This window comes from Ranitomeya variabilis, chromosome 2 (genome assembly GCF_051348905.1).
Source record: "Ranitomeya variabilis isolate aRanVar5 chromosome 2, aRanVar5.hap1, whole genome shotgun sequence".
NCBI lineage: Eukaryota > Metazoa > Chordata > Amphibia > Anura > Dendrobatidae > Ranitomeya > Ranitomeya variabilis.
The window spans coordinates 397,479,545-397,503,847 of NC_135233.1; the positions used below are offsets into that span (position 1 = coordinate 397,479,545).

Consider the following 24,303-nt stretch of genomic DNA (forward strand, 5'->3'; position numbering starts at 1 on the left):
CATGCAGACGAAAGTTACCGAGAGGTATGGAAAGTAGATGGGTGGGAGGGAGCAAATCACCCCCGGGGCTGCCGTAATGTGGGGGGGAACCTGCTCATTAGAAGCAAAGAGTAATTCAACATCAAGAACATTTCAAAGCTGAATCTATGTAAAAAGTCACACAAGGTTGAAGTTGTTCGATCGGAGTCTTTCTCCAACCTGTGTAAATTCCGTAACAATGTAACTTTGAAGATACTTTGCTTTTTTTGTTTTTGGATCAGTTTTGGGCGAGTAGATGAAATGATACATTTCCATGTGCATTGGTTCTTCTGACATTGGGGCTACAAAGACCACTTCGATCTTGGGTTCAGTGTTCAATCCGGTCATCAGCATGGTGCAAATAATGAGCCAAACATCTCCTAAACTGTTAGGTCCCCAGGTTGCTGCCCCCCAGGGTATATAATGTCATGTTTGGAACGTTTGGGTGTCAGTAATGTTGGGTGATAATGGTCTCCATGGATAGTTTGACTTGTACTGATGGTAGGTCCTGTTTGATTGTTTCCTTTATTGATACTTTTTGATTGTGTTGCATTTGACGTAAAGGTTCCAAAAAATATTTATTTAATTTTGTTGTTGTTGTTGTTTTCTTTATTTCAGAGCCAAAATGTCTTTGGACTCGATGTCATTGAAACACCAGAAGGAGACAAGTGGCCCCAACTTATTGTCCAGCAGAGTCTGGACAGGGAACAGAGGGATACTTATGTCATGAAGATCAAAGTGGAAGATGGTGGGAATCCTCCAAGATCCAGTACGGCCATTTTACAAGTCACCGTCACCGACGTCAATGATAACCGTCCTGTTTTTAAGGATAAAGACATTGAGGTGAATATACCAGAAGATGCAGCTGTGGGGACGTCCGTCACACAACTTCACGCGACTGATGCCGACCTCGGCTCCAATGCCAAGATTCATTTTTATTTTGGAAACCAAATCACCAACATTGCCAGGCGACATTTTGCCATTGATAACAATACTGGATTAATTACAGTTAAGGAGCCCCTGGACCGGGAAGAATCTCACTACCATAAATTGACAGTCTTAGCGAGTGATGGCAGTTCGACTCCATCGCGAGCCACCGTCACCATAAACATCACCGACATAAATGATAACATTCCATCAATCGATACAAGGTATATCATAAACCCAGTGAATGGAACCATGCAAATATCCGAGAAGGCTCCGATAAATACAAAAATCGCCTTGATCACCGTTACCGATAAGGATGCCGATCTCAATGGCAAGGTGACTTGTTTCACAGACCATGACGTTCCCTTCAGGTTAAAGCCCGTGTTTGACAATCAGTTTCTATTGGAAACAGCCGCCCCTCTGGATTATGAAACCACTAGGGAATATGCAATCAAAATTGTTGCCTCTGATTCTGGAAAGCCACCTCTCAACCAGTCCGCCATGCTTCTTATTAAAGTTAAGGATGAGAACGACAATCCTCCAGTTTTTACTCTTCCAGTCATTGGTCTGTCTTTTATTGAAAACAACCCACCTGGCACCGAACTGACCAAAATCAGTGCAACCGATGCCGACAGTGGCCGTAATGCCGAGCTCAGTTATATGCTGGGCCCCAATGCCCCATCCATATTTAACCTTGATAGGCGAACAGGTATACTTACCGCCGTAAGGAAATTGGACAGGGAGAAGCAGGACCGGTATACCTTTACCGTCATTGCCAGGGACAATGGAATGCCTTCACTACAAACCAACACCACCGTGACCTTATCAGTCCTGGATCAAAATGATAACAGTCCCTCATTCACCCATAATGAATACAACTTTTATGTGCCAGAGAATCTACCCACCTATGGCACCGTTGGTCTCATCACGGTAACGGATGAAGATTTAGGTGAGAACGCCGAGTTTACGCTCTCACTTCTAAATGCAAGGGATAATTTTATAATTGATCCCCATACAGGGGTCATCAAGCCAAATATAACCTTTGACAGGGAGCAACAAGGTTCCTATACTTTTCAGGTGAAAGCCGTGGATCGAGGAACTCCTCAAAAGTCTTCAACCGTAAAAGTGACTATATTTGTTGAGGACGTCAACGATAACCGGCCCGTATTCGTCATCCCGTCCACTAATTATTCATATGAATTGGTGCCAACATCAACCAACCCAGGCTCTGTTGTAACCAAAGTCTTTGCCGTGGATAATGACACCGGGATAAATGCTGATTTACGTTACAGTATCGTAGGAGGAAACTCGAGGGGTTTATTCACCATCGATGAAAGGAGTGGGAATATTAGCTTGAAGGAGAAAATTCTGGCTGGAGATCATGGTTTACACCGGCTAATAATAAAAGTGAATGACTCAGGGAAGCCCGAGCCGTTTCACACTCTTGCTCTTGTCCACTTGTTTGTCAATGAAACCATCACCAATGGATCTTATGTTCAAGAACTTGTGAGAAGAAACATGGAGACACCAGTGGGACAGAACATCGGAGATGGAGAGATAACACCGCAAACGAATGACTACGTCAAAATCATCATTGCAATCATCGCAGGGACCATGACCGTGATTTTGGTCATTTTTGTCACCGCTCTGGTTCGTTGTCGTCAAACTCCACGCCATAAAGTGGTTCAGAAGAACAAGCAGAGCGGGGAGTGGGTTTCTCCAAACCAGGAAAACAGGCAAATTAAGAAAAAGAGGAAGAAGAAGAAGCGCTCTCCAAAAAACCTCCTCCTCAATTTCGTTACTATAGAAGAATCTAAGACAGAGGATCCTGCCCATGAACACATCAACGGCACGTTGGACATCCCGGTGGAGTTAGAAGAGCAAACTATGGGGAAATACAATTGGGGCACCACCCCGACTACTTTCAAACCCGATAGTCCAGATCTGGCCAAGCACTACAAGTCCGCTTCTCCACAACCAACCTTCCAGATAAAGCCTGAAACACCGGTTCCTCCCAAAAAACATCATGTCATTCAGGAGCTACCGCTGGACAACACATTTGTTGTGGGCTGTGACTCATTGTCCAAGTGCTCCTCTAGCAGCTCGGATCCTTACAGTGTCTCGGAGTGCAGCTGTCAGGGAGGCTTCAAGGCACCTGGTCCTATCCACACACGACAGGTAATTTACAAAAAATATTCCTTTTGTGCTGTTTATTTCTGGAATTTTGCAACTTTAGTTTGTTCTAACTCCTTTTTCTGCCTTAGAAACCTTTGCATCCTAGCCAAAGAACTAGTCTCTGCTTGGCGGAGGCCTAAATCTCAAACACCTACTGATTCATCAGTGCTAGAACTAGTTCCAGACATAGGCTTTTTTTGCAGAGCTTTTTACTACTTTTTTTTAATGTTTTTGTAGTTTTCTAGGTTTTTGTATCTGGTGGGGGAGGGTGAATGCATTAGGAGCTGCAGGTTTCTCTGACATTTCACACTTTCTGTGCGTTTTGTAAGCTCCTGTTATTTTTATGTAAATGCAGAGGCTTTATGTGTGATGTATGATCACTTGTGTCTCCCTATATGAATCGAGCACATAAAATGAATGCACGTGTGTATAAATAATGAAGGAAGCCATCAAATCTTGTCTGGTGGAATTTAAATCCTATACAATTAGCATTGTGGCCACTGCGGCCTGCAGATGGCAATGCAGCTCTCTGCACTTTTGGTTGAATATTCTGAAGAAACAATGTGAGGGCAGTAACTGGATTGTGTGCGTAGGACGCGGTCATCTGGGCCAGGTGCAAAGCAATAAAGCTGTGCACAATCTGATAAGCACACCTTAATGGTGATGGGATGGCCGCTTCCACCGGTCTGAGCCTTATTGCAGGGTTTTCTCCACGAAGACAGCTTTCTTAAGGAAAAGCAATGAGCAGGAGGTAAGGAGGGTAATGCAGGAGCTCCCAATTTCCCTTATGAAGGAGCATTATCAGATTATTGGGGCTCAGTCTAGGCTGAAGTGTCGGCTCATAGCTGATGTCACCTGTATAATATCCAATGTCCTCCTGGCCCATACAATGGGTCCACCGTAGCTGTAGAAAGACATTATACAGTGCAGGCAATGGTGCAACCACAACATCAGCTATGGGAAGGCCCTCTCTGCCAGAAATAATGGTGCCCCCCCAAATATGATGCAAAGTGTGGAGCTTAGTAGCCAAAAGCAACCCCTTATTGCTAAAGGTGGTGATATATTGGAGTGGGCACCATTCCTGGCTTCCTACGAGTCCTCATAGTGACCAGTTACACCACGTGGCATGTAATGGTAACTAGCCGTATCTTGTATTTTCCTCTCTTTTCATCATTTGCCGGCATTCGACCTCCCGTCCCTTTATTCCATCATTCATAGTAATCACTTGCGCAGGGTGGAGAGGGCGCTCTCTGGGCCCCCAAAAAAACAGATGCACCTGCTGCTTCCCCGGTAGTTATTCACATAGCTTACAGTGTTTTATACTGTAAAGGGTCCGAGGAGCTGAACCTATGAAACCTTGTAAAGAAAGGTGGAGGGCCACGTATGGACGGCCATTGTGGGAGCAGAAACCATGAAATCAGGAACAAGGGTCGGTAAAATAGCAACTGAATGATTGATACATTGTATAGTACACCATGTGACTATATTGCTATGAATGTATCCAGAGTAGTGGGTTGGACTTTGGTTCCCTATACGGTGAGATGTGTAACCATAGATAACATAATGGGAGCAGAGCCCATCACATAAGGAGCAAGAGCTGACAAAGTAACAAAACATAGTGCTAAAATAGATACATTTGAGGGGCCACCCATCCACAGCATCAGACCATGCAGTTACTGTGGGGTCCGGTGCTGAATGGTCATTGTAATTTCAGGGGTGTGCTCATCCTCAGGATGTGGGCACCATTAAACAGAGCTGTGGATCAAGGAGCAAACAGCACAATTCAACCCGCACTTCTGAGACCAGGCCAGCTGCAGGCGCGAAGACGGAACTACATTGTGCATGTGAGACCAGGCCGGCTGCAAGCGCGAGGACGGAACTACATTGTGCATGTGAGACCAGGCCGGCTGCAGGCGCGAGGACGGAACTACATTGTGCCTACTGTGCACAGTTCTCACACTGCACAAAAAAGTGCTGAGGGAATAAGTGTAGGTACATATGTAATAAACACTATCATACGGAGTGAGGCCCATCATATTAAGGGGCTGTGGGGCCATCATAATACAGGGCTGTCGGGCCATCATATTAGGGGGCTATGGGGGCCTTCATATTAGGGGGCTGTGGTGGCCATCGTTTTAGAGGGCTGTCATATTAAGGGGCTGTAGGGGCCATCATATTAGGGGGCTATGGAGGCCTTCATATTAGGGTGTTGTGGGGGCCATCATATTAGGTGACTGTGGGGGCCATCATATTAGGTGACTGTGGGGGCCATCATATTAGGTGACTGTGGGGGCCATCATATTAGGGGAATGTGGGGGCCAGCATATTAGGGTGTTGTGCGGGCCATCATATTAGGTGACTGTGGGTGCCATCATATTAGGCCATGAGATTAGGGGGCTATGGGGACTACCAGAATAGGGGACTGTGGGAGCAGTCATATTAGGGGGCTGTGATGCCATCATATAAGAGTGTTGTGGGGCCATCATATTAGGGAACTGTGGGGCCATCATATTAGGGGACTGTGAGAGCCATCAAAGTAGCGGACAGTGGGGGCCATTATACTGACTCAAGGCTGTGGAAGCATCATACTTAGTGGGGGATATTACACATTGTGGTGGCCATGTTTCTGTGTGTTAAGGACATTATTAGTGATGAGCGAATATACTCGTTGCTCGAGTTTTCCTGAGCATGCTCGGGTGACCTCCGAGTATTTTTTAGTGCTTGGAGATTTAGTTTTTATCACGGCAGTTGAATGATTTACATCTGTTAGCCAGCATAAGTACATGTGGGGGTTGCCTGGTTGCTAGGGAATCCAAACATGTATTCAAGCTGGCTAGTAGCTGTAAATCATTCAGCTGCTGCAAGGAAAACTAAATCTCCGAGCAGTTACAAATACTCGGAGATCACCCGAGCATGCGCTGGAAAACCCGAGCAACGAGTATACTCGCTCATCACTAGACATTATACTTTGCTAGTGGCACTATGGAGTTATGACGCCTGGAAGACCGAGGTACCCAGCACCAGATCAATGAGGTCTGTCTCTTGAGGGGGATGTCACTAGTGGCTTGACCCGGTGCTGTGGCCTCAGGCGATGTACAATGTAAGGGATATCATGAAGGAACAGACACTTACTTGATCAGCAGCAGGTCCTCTCAGCTGTGATGACCCCGATCCTGGATCGATGGCTATTGTCCAAATGAAAGACTGAGGCGCTGAAACGTTTAACCAATTTACTTCAACAAAAAGGGATTTGTGACCAACACTGTCACCGGAGTCTGTATAAGAACCCTGAATTACTTTGACCCTGTCAGGATTTCCACCTCTTATTATGCGCAGTTTCTGTATGGCCATGCTGCTGTGTGTGAACTGGCTGCTGACCCAATCTGTCTCTTCTGTGCTCTGGTTCGACGGACAACCCGAGTCCTTTTTGTCGGCATACCCCCTCTGGGAGTACCGCTGAACTCTGTGTCTGTTGCTTACCCTGGTGAAGCTGATATCACCTCACTTCCTTCCAGTTGCTGTATTATATATAATGAATATAGCCACGGATACGGTGTCCGTCTCTGCGCCTATTCTGGGTAGAGGTTATTGCTACCCGGTTCCCACAATGTCCTTTTTCTCTATTCCTCTTTTCCTACTATCGGTATTACGGGCCTATAATCCGTCATAGGGCTGTTAGGAGTTCAGTTATATGACCTCTCACTTTCAGCTCCTCAACCCAACTGCCAATCTTTTTCTCAGACCAGAATAGATCAAGGGGAATCTCTGGAGCTCCCACTTCTGGTCGGAGATGGTAGTGCAGTCTTGCTATTTTAATATTTGTATTTGGTGTCAATAACTATTTTTGTGGCAAATACCCCTAGGGGCGCCACAGAGTCATCACAGTGTACTTGTGAGGGTTGGGGACTGTGGCATGAAATATTGAGGGGGGGATACATTGTGGACATATCCTACTCTGTGTGTGGTTGGGGCAGTTTTAGGAGCATCATACTTTATAATGTCCAAGATAGGAGAATCATGGGTGGAACACTAAGGGGTTTCAGTAGAAGCATAATGACTACGAGGCACCTTACATGTTCCTCTTTCTGTGTATAGAAACTGGGGCATATGACCTTCCTACTCGTCAAATATTTTTTTTGAAGATGGGAGGCCTAAATAGACCTTTTGCTGTGGTGTCCCATGATTTCTATGTATGTCCCTGGTACATTGTATATGACACAGAAATGCGGAGAGCTGTATATTGCTAATAATGTTTCCAGGGCACAGGGTCAGTCTGTAAAGGGACGGATATAACAATGGAAATCATTGGATACTCATGGGAGCTGAGCATAAAAATGGTAGAAGAAAGTTTCCAAAATATCAGCTGAAAACAGATGTTACTAATATACAGTTATGTGAAAAAATGTTCACCCCCTTTCTGATTTCCTATTATTTTGCATGTTTGTCACACGTAAATGTTTCAGGTCACCAAACAAATGTAAATAACAGACAAAGATAACACAAGAAATCACAAAATGCAGTTATTAAATCAAGGTTTTTACTATTAAGGGGAAAAGGAGTCCAAACCTACAGGGCCCTGTGTGAAACAGTAAATAACTGGTTGGGCCACATTTAGCAGCAACAACAACTGCAATCAAGCGTTTGCGATAACTGGTAATGAGTCTTTTACAACATTGCGGAGGAATTTTGGCCATTCATCTTTGCAGAACTGTGGTAATTCAGCCACATTGGAGGGTTTCCGAGCATGAACCGCCTTTTTAAGGTCATGACACAGCATCACAATCAGATAAAGGTCAGGACTTTGACTAGGCCACTCCAAAGTCTTAATTTTGTTTTTCGTAAGCAATTCAGAGGTGGTCTTGCTGATGTATTTTCTGTCATTAAACATAACCCAAGTGCACTTCAACTTTAGGTCACGAACAGATGGGCGGACATTCTCCTTCTGTATTTTTGGTAGACAGCAGAATTCATGGCTCCATTTACCACAGCAAGTCTTCTAAGTCCTCAAGCAGCAAAACAGCCCCAGACCATCACACTACCACCACCACATTTTCTGTTGGTATGATGTTCCTTTTCTGAAATCCTGTGTTACTTCTACACCAGATGTAATGGGACATACACCTTCCAAAAAGTTCAACTTTTCTCTCATCAGTCCACAGAGTATTCTCCCAAAGGTCTTGGGGATCATCAAGATGTTTTCTGGCAAACCTGAGACAAGCCTTTATGTTCTTATTACTCAGCAGTGGTTTTCATCTTGTAGCTATGCCTTGCAGGCCATTTTTACCCAGTCTCTTTCTTATGGTGGAGTCATGAACACTGAACTTAACTGAGGCAAGTGAGGCCTACAGTTCTTTGGATGTTGTTGTAGGGTCTTTTGAGATCTCTTTGATCAGTTTTTTCTGCGCTCTTTGGGTTATTTGGTTAGCCAGCCACTCCTGGGAAGGTTGACCAGTGTTCCAAGTTTTTGGCTTTTGTGGATAATGGCCCTCACTGTGGTTCGCTGGAGTCCCAAAGCCTTAGAAATGGCTTGATAACCTTTTCAAGACTGATAGGTCTCAATTACTTTGTTTTTAATTTATCCCAGAATTTCTTTGGATTGTGGCATGATGTCTAGCTTTTGAGAATCTTTTGCTCTACTTCACTTTGTCAGGCAGGTCCTATGTAAGTGACTTCTTAATTGAGAGCAGGTGTGGCAGTAATGAGGCCTGGGAGTGGCTAGGGACTGTGAACTCCGCTTCCCAAAGATATGATAAACCACAGTTAATTTATGTTTTTTTTTTCTTTTTTGGGGGGGTGGGGGGTGGCAGTCCTTTTTTCACACAGGGCCCTGTAGGTTTGGATTTCTTTTTTTTCTTAATAATAAAGACCTTCATTTTAAGACTACATTTTGTGTTTACTTGTGTTATCTTTATCTAATTGTTATATTTGTTTGGTGATCTGAAACACTTAAGGTACCGTCACACTAAACGATATCGCTAGCGATCCGTGACGTTGGTCGCTGGAGAGCGGTCTGTGTGACAGCTCTCCAGCGATCAAACAGCGACGCTGCAGCGATCGGCATCGTTGTCGCTATCGCTGCAGCGTCGCTTAATGTGAAGGTACCTTTAAGTGCTACGAACGTGCAAAAGAATAGGAAATCAGGAAGGGGCAAACACTTTTTCACACATTTGTACTGGTAGATGGAGGCATATAACAGGGCAACAGGGGAGTGGAGCAAAGAGATTCACAGGAGCCTCTCCAGTGGCCATATTGGTAGTCCATGATGGACCAGAGCCCTGCGAACCTCCCCCCATCTGATCTCACCGAGTTCTCTTCTGAATAATAAGCCTGACATGACGCACAAATCACGTTGTACCCGCCCGTCTAATTACTTGTGGCAGCTAAGATGAGCTCCATGGCTAAGAGGGGTCGGTGGATACATTGTATACAACAAACAGATACATTGTATATTGCAGGGCATTGTGTGCAGAGTGATACTATTAATGTCAGTTGGTGATATGAGGTCTGAGGACCCCCGAATCCCCCCTTACCTTCCTTGAGTCCATACAAACATGTAATGTGAATGAGATTTGTAATTTTCTTAGTTTCTTTTAGATGCTAGAACTGATGGAAATGAAGGATCCCAACAATGACGTCCCAGCTGCAGAGAATGACGACTACAGAGTGGCACACCTCCCAACTTTTGCAGAATAGAAAGCGGGAACATGTGGCATGCTGAGCGTGCCACGGCAAATTTTGGCCATGCCTTTGGCCACACCCCAATCCACGCCCATTTACTGTTTTTTTTCTCCCCCAGCAGTAGGAGTTGTCAGAGGGGCGCTGGCAGTGAGGGACATTCCGTAGACCCCGAGACTGCAGGGCGCAGACCCAAATCCGGGACTGTCCGCTGTATCCAGGACTGTTGGGAGTAGAGAGGAGCAGATGGATTCACGGGTCTCTGGTCCAGATCGGTGGTACCTGGTCACTTGACGGGAGGCTGTGAATCTCTCACCTTCCGGCTTTTGATCCCCCTGGGCCGGAGCGACATCATCTGTGCGTCCGGCTCATCCCTAGTTGGGGCCTGTGGATTATTTCTTGCTCCTTCATTCACAGTCAGAGCCGCCAGAACTTTCCCATCTTTATGTAGCGTCACTATACGACATCCGGCTTTTTGCTGTCTGTAAGGCCGTGTTCACACTGTGTTTTGTTTTCTGCAGGATCCGCACCAAACTTCACAATAACAATCTTCTACCCCTTATTTGATGCGTTTTTAATGCGCTTTTTATAGTAGAGAAAATCTTTGATTCTGCACTTAATAAAGTATTTGCAGTTTTTTACCTGCGTTTTTTTTAGGTTCCACATAGAAGACAAGAGAGAATAAAAAGTACCAAAGCCGCACAGATCAGCCACGTCCTTGGGCGATCAGTGGACGCCTTGTTTGTTAATTAGTTTTTATTAAGGATTTTTTACATAAATGGGGTATAGAAAAAGGGGAAAACAGATTCTAAATACACAGCAATATGGAACCATATAACGGCAAAAAAGCCAAATTTAAAGGGATGAAAGACATAGGCAAAATATAGGGCGGAAAGGGTTAAGGATGAGAAGAAGTATGGTCTAATAAGGAAAATGGGAAAAATTAAAAGGATAGAACGAAAATGAAAAAGATTGGTGTGTACAGGATAGGCAAGGGAAAGGGGGTACCATACACAAATAAGATACCTTATATATAAAATATTTAAGAAGTAGGAGGGGAAGAAAAGCAAAGGGAAAAGCAAGGAAAGGAATGGGAAAGGCAGAACAGCTGTAACAGGTGGAGAGACGACATGCAGAGAAATACTGGCAGTTACATAATGTAAAATACTGTCTGTTGAATAGCGGCGCAGGTTTCATGAAATTAAATCCGCTTTGCTTGGATAGTTCAGCAGAATTTTAGTGCACAAAATCTGCCGCATTTACGCTGCATGTGAACACGGTCTAAATTTCGAAGCAAAGTGGATGCGATTCGGTGAAATCTCCACTCTCTGTGGTCTGAAGACGCTGCTGAACTCTGCGGTTTTGGTGCATTTTTTTCTTGAGAGGCTTCTTTTGGAAAAAAAAAAAAGTATGAAGAAAAAACCGCTGTTACGTTTTTAAGCGCAGAATCAAAGCTTTCATGAAGTATTAAAAAAAGAGTTAAAAACTCTGCTTCATATCTGTCCATAAACCACATCAAATAATCAGAGAAGATTGTTACTGCGCCATCTGGTGCAGAAAAAAAGGAGAAGAAAGAACGTAGAATTTATGCTACATGTGAACGCAGCCTCAGCATTAGTTTTACTGTAATTTTTTATGGGTTTTATACAGAATAAATCAATCACACCAATTTTTTATGTCATTTACCGAGTCCCATAAATAATCTGATTACTGTGTTGTGCTGGTCGTTATGATTACAAGGGAAACAAATATGTCAATGTTTGCTGATTAGTGATGCTCATTATTTTAAAAAAATGAATTAAAAGTGACAGTTTTTTTTATTATCAAGTGTTTTTCATTATTATTTTTTAGTAATTTTACAGGATGAAAAAAAATCTCTTATTTCCCCTCTATAATAAAAATGTTTCCATTGTGCAGAGCAGTGTATCTCTGTCAGCATCATCTGCCTGTAGTCGGAGCCTGCAATACAGATCAAGTGCACAGATTGTGCCAGCGACAGCACCAGAGCTTGCGGCTCAACAGCTAGATGTCAGTCGCTCTCTGCACAGTGGACACGTACTTGTAAGCCGCTCTTGCCTAGATTATTCTGGAAATTGCAGATATTCCAGCTACACAGTAGAATTCACGGACTTCAACTGTATCAGTGGAAGATACAATGTAGCCTAGTGATTGACAACCTGCCCTGCATGAGAGTAGAAGGGGAATCATGTCCTCTGTCAATGCTTCATTGTATGGCCTCATGTCAAGGCTGCTATTAATTGTAGGAGACCTGATCCAGAGCTATCCGTGAGCTGAGGTTATAGGGCGGCCGTATATCGCCAGACTACGGTACACGCCTGCGCTACATATATGAGCTTTCACAACCTCTGGATTCTCCAGTCTGGAGTCTGAACCTTGTGCAGAAATCCCGGCACCTCCGGCCTTGGCTGCGATCACTGTACCCCCAGTGTCAGTGTCATTATCCTGTGTCCTGAGTGTCAGCGTCATCATCCTGTACCCCCAGTGTCAGCGTCACTATCCTGTACCCCGAGTGTCAGTGTCATTATCCTGTACCCCCAGTGTCAGCGTCACTATCCTGTATCCTGAGTGTCAGTGTTATTATCCTGTACCGTCAGTGTCACTATCCTGTACCCCGAGTGTCAGTGTCATTATCCTGTACCCCGAGTGTCAGTGTCATCATCCTGTACCCCGAGTGTCAGTGTCATTATCCTGTACCCCGAGTGTCAGTGTCATTATCCTGTACCCCGAGTGTCAGTGTCATTATCCTGTACCCCCAGTGTCAGCGTCCCTATCCTGTACCCCGAGTGTCAGCGTCATTATCCTGTACCCCAGTGTCAGTGTCATTATCCTGTACCCCAGTGTCAGTGTCATTATCCTGTACCCCCAGTGTCAGCGTCATCATCCTGTACCCCCAGTGTCAGCGTCACTATCCTGTACCCCGAGTGTCAGTGTCAATATCCTGTACCCCCAGTGTCAGCGTCACTATCCTGTATCCTGAGTGTCAGCGTCATCATCCTGTACCCCCAGTGTCAGCGTCACTATCCTGTACCCCGAGTGTCAGTGTCATCATCCTGTACCCCGAGTGTCAGTGTCATTATCCTGTACCCCGAGTGTCAGCGTCATCATCCTGTACCCCGAGTGTCAGCATCACTATCCTGTACCCCGAGTGTCAGTATCATCATCCTGTACCCCCAGTGTCAGCGTCACTATCCTGTACCCCGAGTGTCAGTGTCATCATCCTGTACCCCGAGTGTCAGTGTCATTATCCTGTACCCCGAGTGTCAGCGTCAGTATCCTGTACCCCGAGTGTCAGTGTCATTATCCTGTACCCCGAGTGTCAGCGTCAGTATCCTGTACTCCGAGTGTCAGTGTCATTATCCTGTACCCCGAGTGTCAGTGTCATTATCCCATACCCCGAGTGTCGGTGTCATTATCCTGTACCCCGAGTGTCAGTGTCATTATCCTGTACCCCGAGTGTCAGTGTTATTATCCTGTACCCCGAGTGTCAGTGTCATTATCCTGTACCCCGAGTGTCAGTGTCATTATCCTGTACCCCGAGTGTCAGTGTCATTATCCTGTTCCCCGAGTGTCAGTGTCATTATCCTGTACCCTGAGTGTCAGTGTCATTATCCTGTTCCCCAAGTGTCAGTGTCATTATCCTGTACCCCGAGTGTCAGTGTCATTATCCTGTACCCCCAGTGTCAGCGTCACTATCCTGTATCCTGAGTGTCAGCGTCATCATCCTGTACCCCCAGTGTCAGCGTCACTATCCTGTACCCCGAGTGTCAGTGTCATCATCCTGTACCCCGAGTGTCAGTGTTATTATCCTGTACCCCGAGTGTCAGTGTCATTATCCTGTACCCCCAGTGTCAGTGTCATTATCCTGTACCCCGAGTGTCAGTGTTAATATCCTGTACCCCGAGTGTCAGTGTCACTATCCTGTACCCCGAGTGTCAGTGTCATTATCCTGTACCCCGAGTGTCAGTGTCATTGTCCTGTACCCCGAGTGTCAGTGTCATTATCCTGTACCCCGAGTGTCAGTGTCATTACCCTGTACCCCGAGTGTCAGTGTCATTATCCCATACCCCGAGTGTCAGTGCCATCACCCTGTACCCCAAGTGTCAGTGTCATTATCCTGTACCCCGATTGTCAGTGCCATCACCCTGTACTCCGAGTGTCAGTGTCATTATCCTGTACCCCGAGTGTCAGTGTCATTATCCCATACCCCGAGTGTCAGTGCCATCACCCTGTACCCCGAGTGTCAGTGTCATTATCCTGTACCCCGAGTGTCAGCGTCATTATCCTGTATCCCGAGTGTCAGTGTCATTATCCTGCACCCCCAGTGTCAGTATCATTATCCTGTACCCCAAGTGTTAGTGTCATTATCCTGTACCCCGAGTGTCAGTGTCATTATCCTGTACCCCGAGTGTCAGCGTCATTATCCTGTATCCCGAGTGTCAGTGTCATTATCCTGTAACCCGAGTGTCAGTGTAAAGGATGTTCTGACTGGATCCCGGCCCCTAATAAATATTAAGTATGATAACCCTAGAAATTGCACCTGGCCATCATGGCATCTTTCATTCGGACATGGTGTGGACTTCCCAGGGGACAAGGAAGGATAATGGCGCACTGTAGTTAAATCCATAGATTCAAATTAAGCTTGTAGTCAGTAGACGCATGATATGTGACAAGTGCATCAGCGCTAACTTGCTAAACTCACTTAAATGTAAAGTTATTAGGGCCAAAGAATCTGACGTTCTATGAATGGAGCTGACTTATCTTCTGAAACACTTGAAAATTTGTTTTTAATAAATTATATCTTTACTCAGAGTTCCATTCCCTGCTCCACCTGCATCATTTTACTTCCATTCTCTGCTCCACCTGTAACCTCTTACTTCCATCCTCTGCTCCACCTGTAGCCTTTTAATTCCATTCTCTGCTCCACCTGTAGCCTTTTACTTCCATTTTCCTCTCTAGCTGTAGCGCCTTACTTCCATTCTCTGCTCCACCTGTAACCTCTTACTTCCATCCTCTGCTCCACCTGTAGCCTTTTACTTCCATTCTCTGCTCCTCCTGTAGCCTTTTACTTCCATCCTCTGCTCCACCCGTAGCCTTTTACTTCCATTCTCTGCTCCACCTGTAGCCTCTTACTTCCATTCTCTGCTCCTCCTGTTGCCTTTTACTTCCATTCTCTGCTACACCTGTAGCCTTTTACTTCCATTCTCTGCTCCACCTGTAACCTCTTACTTCCATTCTCTGCTCCACCTGTAGCCTTTTACTTCCATTCTCTGCTCCACCCGTAGCCTTTTACTTCCATTCTCTGCTCCACCTGTAGCCTTTTACTTCCATTCTCTGCTCCACCTGTAGCCTCTTAATTCCATTCTCTGCTCCTCCTGTAGCCTTTTACTTCCATTCTCTGCTACACCTGTAGCCTTTTACTTCCATTCTCTGCTACACCTTTAGCCTTTTACTTCCATTCTCTGCTCCACCTGTAGCCTCTTACTTCCATTCTCTGCTCCTCCTGTAGCCTTTTACTTCCATTCTCTGCTACACCTGTAGCCTTTTACTTCCATTCTCTGCTCCACCTGTAACCTCTTACTTCCATTCTCTGCTCCACCTGTAACCTCTTACTTCCATCCTCTGTTCCACCTGTAGCCTTTTACTTCCATCCTCTGCTCTACCTGTAGCCTTTTACTTCCATTCTCTGCTCCACCTGTAGCCTCTTACTTCCATTCTCTGCTCCTCCTGTAGCCTTTTACTTCCATTCTCTGCTACACCTGTAGCCTTTTACTTCCATTCTCTGCTCCACCTGTAACCTCTTACTTCCATTCTCTGCTCCTCCTGTAGCCTTTTACTTCCATTCTCTGCTCCACCTGTAGCCTTTTACTTCCATTCTCTGCTACACATGTAACCTCTTACTTCCATCCTCTGCTCCACCTGTAGTCTTTTACTTTCATTCTCTGCTCCACCTGTAGCCTTTTACTTCCATTCTCTGCTCCACCTGTAGCTTCTTACTTCCATTCTTTGCTCCTCCTGTTGCCTTTTACTTCTATTTTCTGCTCCACCTGTAGCCTCTTACTTCCATTCTCTGCTCCTCCTGTAGCCTTTTACTTCCATTCTCTGCTACACCTGTAGCCTTTTACTTCCATTCTCTGCTACACCTGTAGCCTTTTACTTCCATTCTCTGCTCCACCTGTAGCCTCTTACTTCCATTCTCTGCTCCACCTGTAGCCTCTTACTTCCATTCTCTGCTCCTCCTGTAGCCTATTACTTCCATTCTCTGCTGCACCTGTATTCTTTTACTTCCATTCTCTGCGCCACCTGTAACCTCTTACTTCCATTCTCTGCTCCACCTGTAACCTCTTACTTCCATCCTCTGCTCCACCTGTAGCCTTTTACTTCCATCCTCTGCTCCACCTGTAGCCTTTTACTTCATTCTCTGCTCCTCCATTCTCTGCTCCTCCTGTAGCGGTTTACTTCCATTCTCTGCTCCTCCTGTAGCCTTTTACTTCCATTCTCTGCTACACCTGTAGCCTTTTACTTCCATTCTCTGCTACACCTGTAGCCTTTTACTTCCATTCTCTGCTCCACCTGTAGCCTCTTACTTCCATTCTCTGCTCCACCTGTAGCCTCTTACTTCCATTCTCTGCTCCTCCTGTAGCCTATTACTTCCATTCTCTGCTACACCTGTAGTCTTTTACTTCCATTCTCTGCGCCACCTGTAACCTCTTACTTCCATTCTCTGCTACACATGTAAGCTCTTACTTCCATCCTCTGCTCCACCTGTAGCCTTTTACTTCCATTCTCTGCTCCACCTGTAGCTTCTTACTTTCATTCTTTGCTCCTCCTGTTTCCTTTTACTTCCATTCTCTGCTCCACCTGTTGCCTCTTACTTCCATTCTCTGCTCCTCCTGTAGCCTTTTACTTCCATTCTCTGCTACACCTGTAGCCTTTTACGTCCATTCTCTGCTCCACCTGTAGCCTCTTACTTCCATTCTCTGCTCCTCCTGTAGCCTTTTACTTCCATTCTCTGCTACACCTGTTGCCTTTTACTTCCATTCTCTGCTACACCTGTAGCCTCTTACTTCCATTCTCTGCTCCACCTGTAGCCTTTTACTTCCATTCTCTGCTACACCTGTAGCCTTTTACTTCAATTCTCTGCTACACCTGTAGCCTTTTACTTCCATTCTCTGCTCCACCTGTAGCCTCTTACTTCCATTCTCTGCTCCTCCTGTAGCCTTTTACTTCCATTCTCTGCTACACCTGTAGCCTTTTACTTCCATTCTCTGCTCCACCTGTAACCTCTTACTTCCATTCTCTGCTCCACCTGTAACCTCTTACTTCCATCCTCTGCTCCAACTGTAGCCTTTTACTTTCATCCTCTGCTACACATGTAACCTCTTACTTCCATCCTCTGCTCCACCTGTAGTCTTTTAATATCATCCTCTGCTCCACCTATAGCCTTTTACTTCCATTCTCTGCTCCACCTGTAGCTTCTTACTTCCATTCTTTGCTCCTCCTGTTGCCTTTTACTTCCATTCTCTGCTCCACCTGTAGCCTCTTACTTCCATTCTCTGCTCCTTCTGTAGCCTTTTACTTCCATTCTCTGCTACACCTGTAACCTTTTACTTCCATTCTCTGCTACACCTGTAGCCTTTTACTTCCATTCTCTGCTCCACCTGTAGCCTTTTACTTCCATTCTCTGCTCCACCTGTAGGCTTTTACTTCCATTCTCTGCTACACATGTAACCTCTTACTTCCATCCTCTGCTCCACCTGTAGCCTTTTACTTTCATCCTCTGCTCCACCTGTAGCCTTTTACTTCCATTCTCTGCTACACCTGTAGCCTTTTACTTCCATTCTCTGCTACACCTGTAGCCTTTTACTTCCATTCTCTGCTACACCTGTAGCCTTTTACTTCCATTCTCTGCTACACCTTTAGCCTTTTACTTCCATTCTCTGCTCCACCTGTAGCCTCTTACTTCCATTCTCTGCTCCTCCTGTAGCCTTTTACTTCCATTCTCTGCTCCACCTGTAGCCTTTTACTTCCATTCTCTGCTACACATGTAACCTCTTACTTCCATCCTCTGCTCCACCTGTATCCTTTTACTTTCATCCTCTGCTCCACCTGTAGCCTTTTACTTCCATTCTCTGCTCCACCTATAGCTTCTTACTTCCATTCTTTGCTGCTCCTGTTGCCTTTTACTTCTATTTTCTGCTCCACCTGTAGCCTCTTACTTCCATTCTCTGCTCCTCCTGTAGCCTTTTACTTCCATTCTCTGCTACACCTGTAGCCTTTTACTTCCATTCTCTGCTACACCTGTAGCCTTTTACTTCCATTCTCTGCTCCACCTGTAGCCTCTTACTTCCATTCTCTGCTCCTCCTGTAGCCTATTACTTCCATTCTCTGCTACACCTGTAGTCTTTTACTTCCATTCTCTGCGCCACCTGTAACCTCTTACTTCCATTCTCTGCTCCACCTGTAACCTCTTACTTCCATCCTCTGCTCCACCTGTAGCCTTTTACTTCCATCCTCTGCTCCACCTGTAGCCTTTTACTTCATTCTCTGCTCCTCCATTCTCTGCTCCTGTAGCGTTTTACTTCCATTCTCTGCTCCACCTGTAGCCTTTTACTTCCATTCTCTGCTACACATGTAAGCTCTTACTTCCATCCTCTGCTCCACCTGTAGCCTTTTACTTCCATTCTCTGCTCCACCTGTAGCTTCTTACTTCCATTCTTTGCTCCTCCTGTTTCCTTTTACTTCCATTCTCTGCTCCACCTGTTGCCTCTTACTTCCATTCTCTGCTCCTCCTGTAGCCTTTTACTTCCATTCTCTGCTACACCTGTAGCCTTTTACTTCCATTCTCTGCTCCACCTGTAGCCTCTTACTTCCATTCTCTGCTCCTCCTGTAGCCTTTTACTTCCATTCTCTGCTACACCTGTTGCCTTTTTCTTCCATTCTCTGCTACACCTGTAGCCTTTTACTTCCATTCTCTGCTCCATCTGTAGCCCCTTACTTCCATTCTCTGCTCCTCCTGTAGCCTTTTACTTCCATTCTCTGCTCCTCCTGTAGCCTTTTACTACCATTCTCTGCTCCACCTGTAGCCTTTTACTTCCATTCTCTGCTCCACCTGTAACCTCTTACTTCCATCCTCTGCTCCACCTGTAGCCTTTTACTTCCATCCTCTGCTCCACCTGTAGCCTTTTACTTCCATTCTCTGCTCCACCTGTAGCTTCTTACTTCCATTCTTTGCTCCTCCTGTTGCCTTTTACTTCCATTCTCTGCTACACCTGTAGCCTTTTACTTCCATTCTCTGCTTCTCCTGTAGCCTTTTACTTCCATCCTCTGCTCCACCTGTAGCCTTTTACTTCCATTCTCTGCTCCTCCTGTAGCCTTTTACTTCCATCCTCTGCTCCACCTGTAGCCTTTTACTTCCATTCTGTGCTCCACCTGTAGCCTTTTACTTCCATTCTCTGCTCCACCTGTAGCCTTTTACTTCCATTCTCTGCTCCCCCTGTAGCCTTTTTCATTATCTGCTCCACCTGTAGCCTTTTACTTCCATTCTCTGCTCCTCCTGTAGCCTTTTACTTCCATTCTCTGCTCCACCTGTAGCCTTGTACTTCCATTCTCTTCTCCACCTGTAGCCTTTTACTTCCATTCTCTGCTCCACCTGTAGCCATTTACTTCCATTCTCTGCTCCTCCTGTAGCCTCTTACTTCCATTTTCTGCTCCACCTGTAGCCTTTTACTTCCATTCTCTGCTCTACCTGCAGCCTTTTACTTCTATTCTCAACTCAACCTGTAGCCTTTTACTTCTATTCTCTGCTCTACCTGTAGCCTTTTACTTCCATTCTCTGCTCTACCTGCAGCCTTTTACTTCTATTCTTGGCTCCACCTGTAGCCTTTTACTTCCATTCTCTGCTCCACCTGTAGCCTTTTACTTCCATTCTCTGCTCCACCTGTAGCCTTTTACTTCTATTCTCTGCTCCACCTGTAGCCTTTTACTTCCATTCTCTGCTCCACCTGTAGCCTTTTGCTTCCATTCTCTGCTCCACCTGTAGCATTTTACGTCCATGCTCTGCTCCACCTGTAGCCTTTTACTTCCATTCTCTGCTCCACCTGTAGCCATTTACTTCCATTCTCTGCTCTACCTGTAGCCTTTTACTTCCATCCTCTGCTCCACCTGTAGCCTTTTACTTCCATTCTGTGCTCCACCTGTAGCCTTTTACTTCCATTCTCTGCTCCACCTGTAGCCTTTTACTTCCATTCTCTGCTCCCCCTGTAGCCTTTTTCATTCTCTGCTCCTCCTGTAGCCTTTTACTTCCATTCTCTGCTCCTCCTGTAGCCTTTTACTTCCATTCTCTGCTCCACCTGTAGCCTTGTACTTCCATTCTCTTCTCCACCTGTAGCCTTTTACTTCCATTCTCTGCTCCACCTGTAGCCATTTACTTCCATTCTCTGCTCCTCGTGTAGCCTCTTACTTCCATTTTCTGCTCCACCTGTAGCCTTTTACTTCTATTCTCTGTTCTACCTGCAGCCTTTTACTTCTATTCTCAACTCAACCTGTAGCCTTTTACTTCTATTCTCTGCTCTACCTGTAGCCTTTTACTTCCATTCTCTGCTCTACCTGCAGCCTTTTACTTCTATTCTTGGCTCCACCTGTAGCCTTTTACTTCCATTCTCTGCTCCACCTGTAGCCTTTTATTTTCATTCTCTGCTCCACCTGTAGCCTTTTACTTCTATTCTCTGCTCCACCTGTAGCCTTTTACTTCCATTTTCTGCTCCATCTGTAGCCTTTTACTTCCATTCTCTGCTCCACCTGTAGCCTTTTGTTTCCATTCTCTGCTCCACCTGTAGCATTTTACTTCCATGCTCTGCTCCACCTGAAGCCTTTTACTTCCATTCTCTGCTCCACCTGTAGCCATTTACTTCCATTCTCTGCTCTACCTGTAGCCTTTTACTTCCATCCTCTGCTCCACCTGTAGCCTTTTACTTCCATCCTCTGCTCCACCTGTAGCCTTTTAATTCCATCCTCTTTTCCACCTGTAGCCTTTTACTTCCTTTCTCTGCTCCACCTGTAGCCTTTTACTTCCATTCTCTGTTCCACCTGTAGCCTTTCACTTCCTTTCTCTGCTCCACCTGTAGCACTTTGTTTCCATTCTCTGCTACACCTGTATCCTTTTACTTCCATTCTCTGCTACACCTGTAGCACTTTGTTTCCATCCTCTGCTCCACCTGTATCCTTTTACTTCCATCCTCTTCTCCACCTGCAGCCTTTTACTTCCTTTCTCTGCTCCACCTGTATCCTTTTACTTCCATTCTCTGCTCCACCTGTAGCCTTTCACTTCCTTTCTCTGCTCCACCTGTAGCACTTTGTTTCCATTATCTGCTACACCTGTATCCTTTTACTTCCATTCTCTGCTACACCTGTAGCATTTTGTTTCCATTCTCCGCTTCACCTGTCACCTTTTACTTCCATTCTCTGCTCTACCTGTAGTCTCTTGCTTCCATTCTCCGCACCAGCTGTCGCTCCTTACTTCCATTCTCTGCTCCACCTGTAGCCTTTTACTTCCATCCTCTGCTCCACTTGTAGCCTTTTCCTTCTATTCTCTGCTCCACCTGTAGCCTTCTACTTCCACTCTCAGCTCCATCTGTAGCCTTTTACTTCCATCCTCTGCTCCACCTGTAGCCTTTTACTTCCATTCTCTGCTCCACCTGTAGCCTTTTACTTCCATTCTCTGCTCCACCTGTAGCCTTTTACTTCCATTCTCTGCTCCACCTGTAGCCTTTCACTTCCATTCTCTGCTCCACCTGTAGCACTTTGTTTTCATTCTCTGCTACACCTGTAGCCTTTTACTTCCATTCTCTGCTCCACCTGTAGCATTTTGTTTCTATTATCCACTCCATCTGTAGCCTTTCACTTCCATTCTCTGCTCTACCTGTCACCTTTTACTTCCATTCTCCGCTCTACCTGTAGCCTCTTACTTCCATTCCTTGCTCCACCTGTAGCCTTTTACTTCCATTCTCTGCTCTACCTGTATCCTTTTACTTCCATTCTCTGCTTCACCTGTAGCCTCTCTTCCACTCTCTGCTCCTCATGTAGCCTCTCTTCCATTCTCTGCTCCACCTGTAGCCTTTTACTTCCATTCTCTACTCCACCTGTAGCATTTTGTTTCCATTCTCCGCTCCACCTGTAGCCTTTCACTTCCATTCTCTGCTCCACCTGTCATCTTTTACTTCAATTCTCCGCTCTACCTGTAGCCTCTTACTTCCATTCCCTGCTCCACCTGTAGCCTTTTACTTCCATTCTCTGCTCTACCTGTATCCTTTTACTTCCATTCTCTGCTCCACCTGTAGCCTTTTACTTCCATTCTCTGCTCTACCTGTAGCCTTTTACTTCCATCCTCTGCTCCACCTGTAGCCTTTTACTTCCATCCGCTGCTCCACCTGTAGCTCCTTACTTACATTCCCTGCTCCACCTGTAGCCTTTTACTTCCATTCTCTGCTCTACCTGTATCCTTTTACTTCCATTCTCTGTTCCACCTGTAGCCTTTTACTTCCATTCTCTGCTCCTCCTGTAGCCTTTTACTTCCATTCTCTGCTCCACCTGTAGCCTCTCTTCCATTCTCTGCTCCTCCTGTAGCCTCTCTTCCATTCTCTGCTCCACCTGTAGCCTCTCTTCCATTCTCTGCTCCACATGTAGCCTTTTACTTCCATTCTCTGCTCCGCCTGTAGTTTCTTACTTCCATTCTCTGCTCCACCTGGAGCCTTTTACTTCCATTCTCTACTCCACCTGTAGCCTCTCTTCCATTCTCTCCTCCTCCTGTAGCCTTTTACTTCCATTCTCTGCTCCACCTGTAACCTCTTACTTCCATCTTCTGCTCCACCCGTAGCCTTTTACTTCCATTCTCTGCTCCACCTGTAGCCTCTCTTCCATTCTCTGCTCCTCCTGTAGCCTCTCTTCCATTCTCTGCTCCACCTGTAGCCTCTCTTCCATTCTCTGCTCCACCTGTAGCCTCTCTTCCATTCTCTGCTCCACATGTAGCCTTTTACTTCCATTCTCTGCTCCGCCTGTAGTTTCTTACTTCCATTCTCTGCTCCACCTGGAGCCTTTTACTTCCATTCTCTGCTCCACCTGTAGCCTCTCTTCCATTCTCTGCTTCACCTGTAGCCTTTTACTTCCATTCTCTGCTCCACCTGTAACCTCTTACTTCCATCTTCTGCTCCACCCGTAGCCTTTTACTTCCATTCTCTGCTCCACCTGTAGCCTTTTACTTCCATTTTCTGCTACACCTGTAGCCTTTTACTTGGATTCTCTGCTCCACCTGTAGCCTCTCTTCCATTCTCTGCTGCTCCTGTAGCCTCTCTTCCATTCTCTGCTTTACCTGTAGCCTTTTACTTCCATTCTCTGCTCCACCTGTAACCTCTTACTTCCATCCTCTGCTCCACCCGTAGCCTTTTACTTCCATTCTCTGCTCCACCTGTAGCCTTTTACTTCCATTCTCTGCTACACCTGTAGCCTTTTACTTCCATTCTCTGCTCCCCCTGTAGCCTCTTACTTCCATTCTGCTCCTCCTATAGCCTTTTACTTCCATTCTCTGCTACACCTGTAGCCTTTTACTTCCATTCTGTGCTCCACTTGTAGCCTCTTACTTCCATTCTCTGCTCCTCCTGTAGCCTTTTACTTCCATTCTCTGATCCACCGGTAGCCTTTTACTTCTATTCTCTGCTCCTCCTGTAGCCTTTTACTTCCATTCTGTGCTCCACCTGTAGCCTCTCTTCCATTCTCTGCTCCTCCTGTAGCCTCTCTTCCATTCTCTGCTCCACCTGTAGCCTCTCTTCCATTCTCTGCTCCACCTGTAGCCTTTTACTTCCATTCTCTGCTCCACCTGTAGCCTCTTACTTCTATTCTCTGCTCCACCTGAAGCCTTTTACTTCCATTCTCTGCTCCAGCTCTAGCCTCTTACTTCCATTCTCTGCTCCACCTGTAGCCTTTTACTTCCATTCTCTGCTCCTCCTGTAGCCTTTTACTTCCATTCTCTGCTCCACCTGTAGCCTCTCTTCCATTCTCTGCTCCTCCTGTAGCCTCTCTTCCATTCTGTGCTCCTCCTGTAGCCTTTTACTTCCATTCTCTTCTCCACCTGTAGCCTCTCTTCCATTCTCTGCTCCTCCTGTAGCCTCTTACTTCCATTCTCTGCTCCACCTGGAGCCTCTCTTCCATTCTCTGCTCCACCTGTAGCCTCTCTTCCATTCTCTGCTCCTCCTGTAGCCTTTTACTTCCATTCTCTGCTCCACCTGTAGCCTCTCTTCCATTCTCTGCTCCTCCTGTAGCCTCTTACTTCCATTCTCTGCTCCACCTGGAGCCTTTTACTTCCATTCTCTGCTCCACCTGTAGCCTCTCTTCCATTTTCTGCTCCTCCTGTAGCCTCTCTTCCATTCTCTGCTTCACCTGTAGCCTCTATTCCATTCTCCGCTCCATCTGTAGCACACTCCTGTCCATCATGGCTTC

The 24,303-nt window shown here is 45.9% G+C and overlaps 1 protein-coding gene across 5 annotated transcripts in view; it reads left to right on the forward strand.

The window, feature by feature from the left end:
- Window positions 1–24,303, forward strand: part of PCDH11X (protocadherin 11 X-linked) — a 1,508,525-nt gene that overhangs the window by 217,004 nt on the left and 1,267,218 nt on the right. For all 5 annotated transcript variants that reach the window (XM_077286500.1, XM_077286502.1, XM_077286503.1 and 2 more), the window contains exon 3: window positions 637–3,123. In XM_077286500.1, the coding sequence (XP_077142615.1) occupies window positions 637–3,123 (2,487 nt within the window). The remainder of the gene's footprint in view (window positions 1–636; window positions 3,124–24,303) is intronic.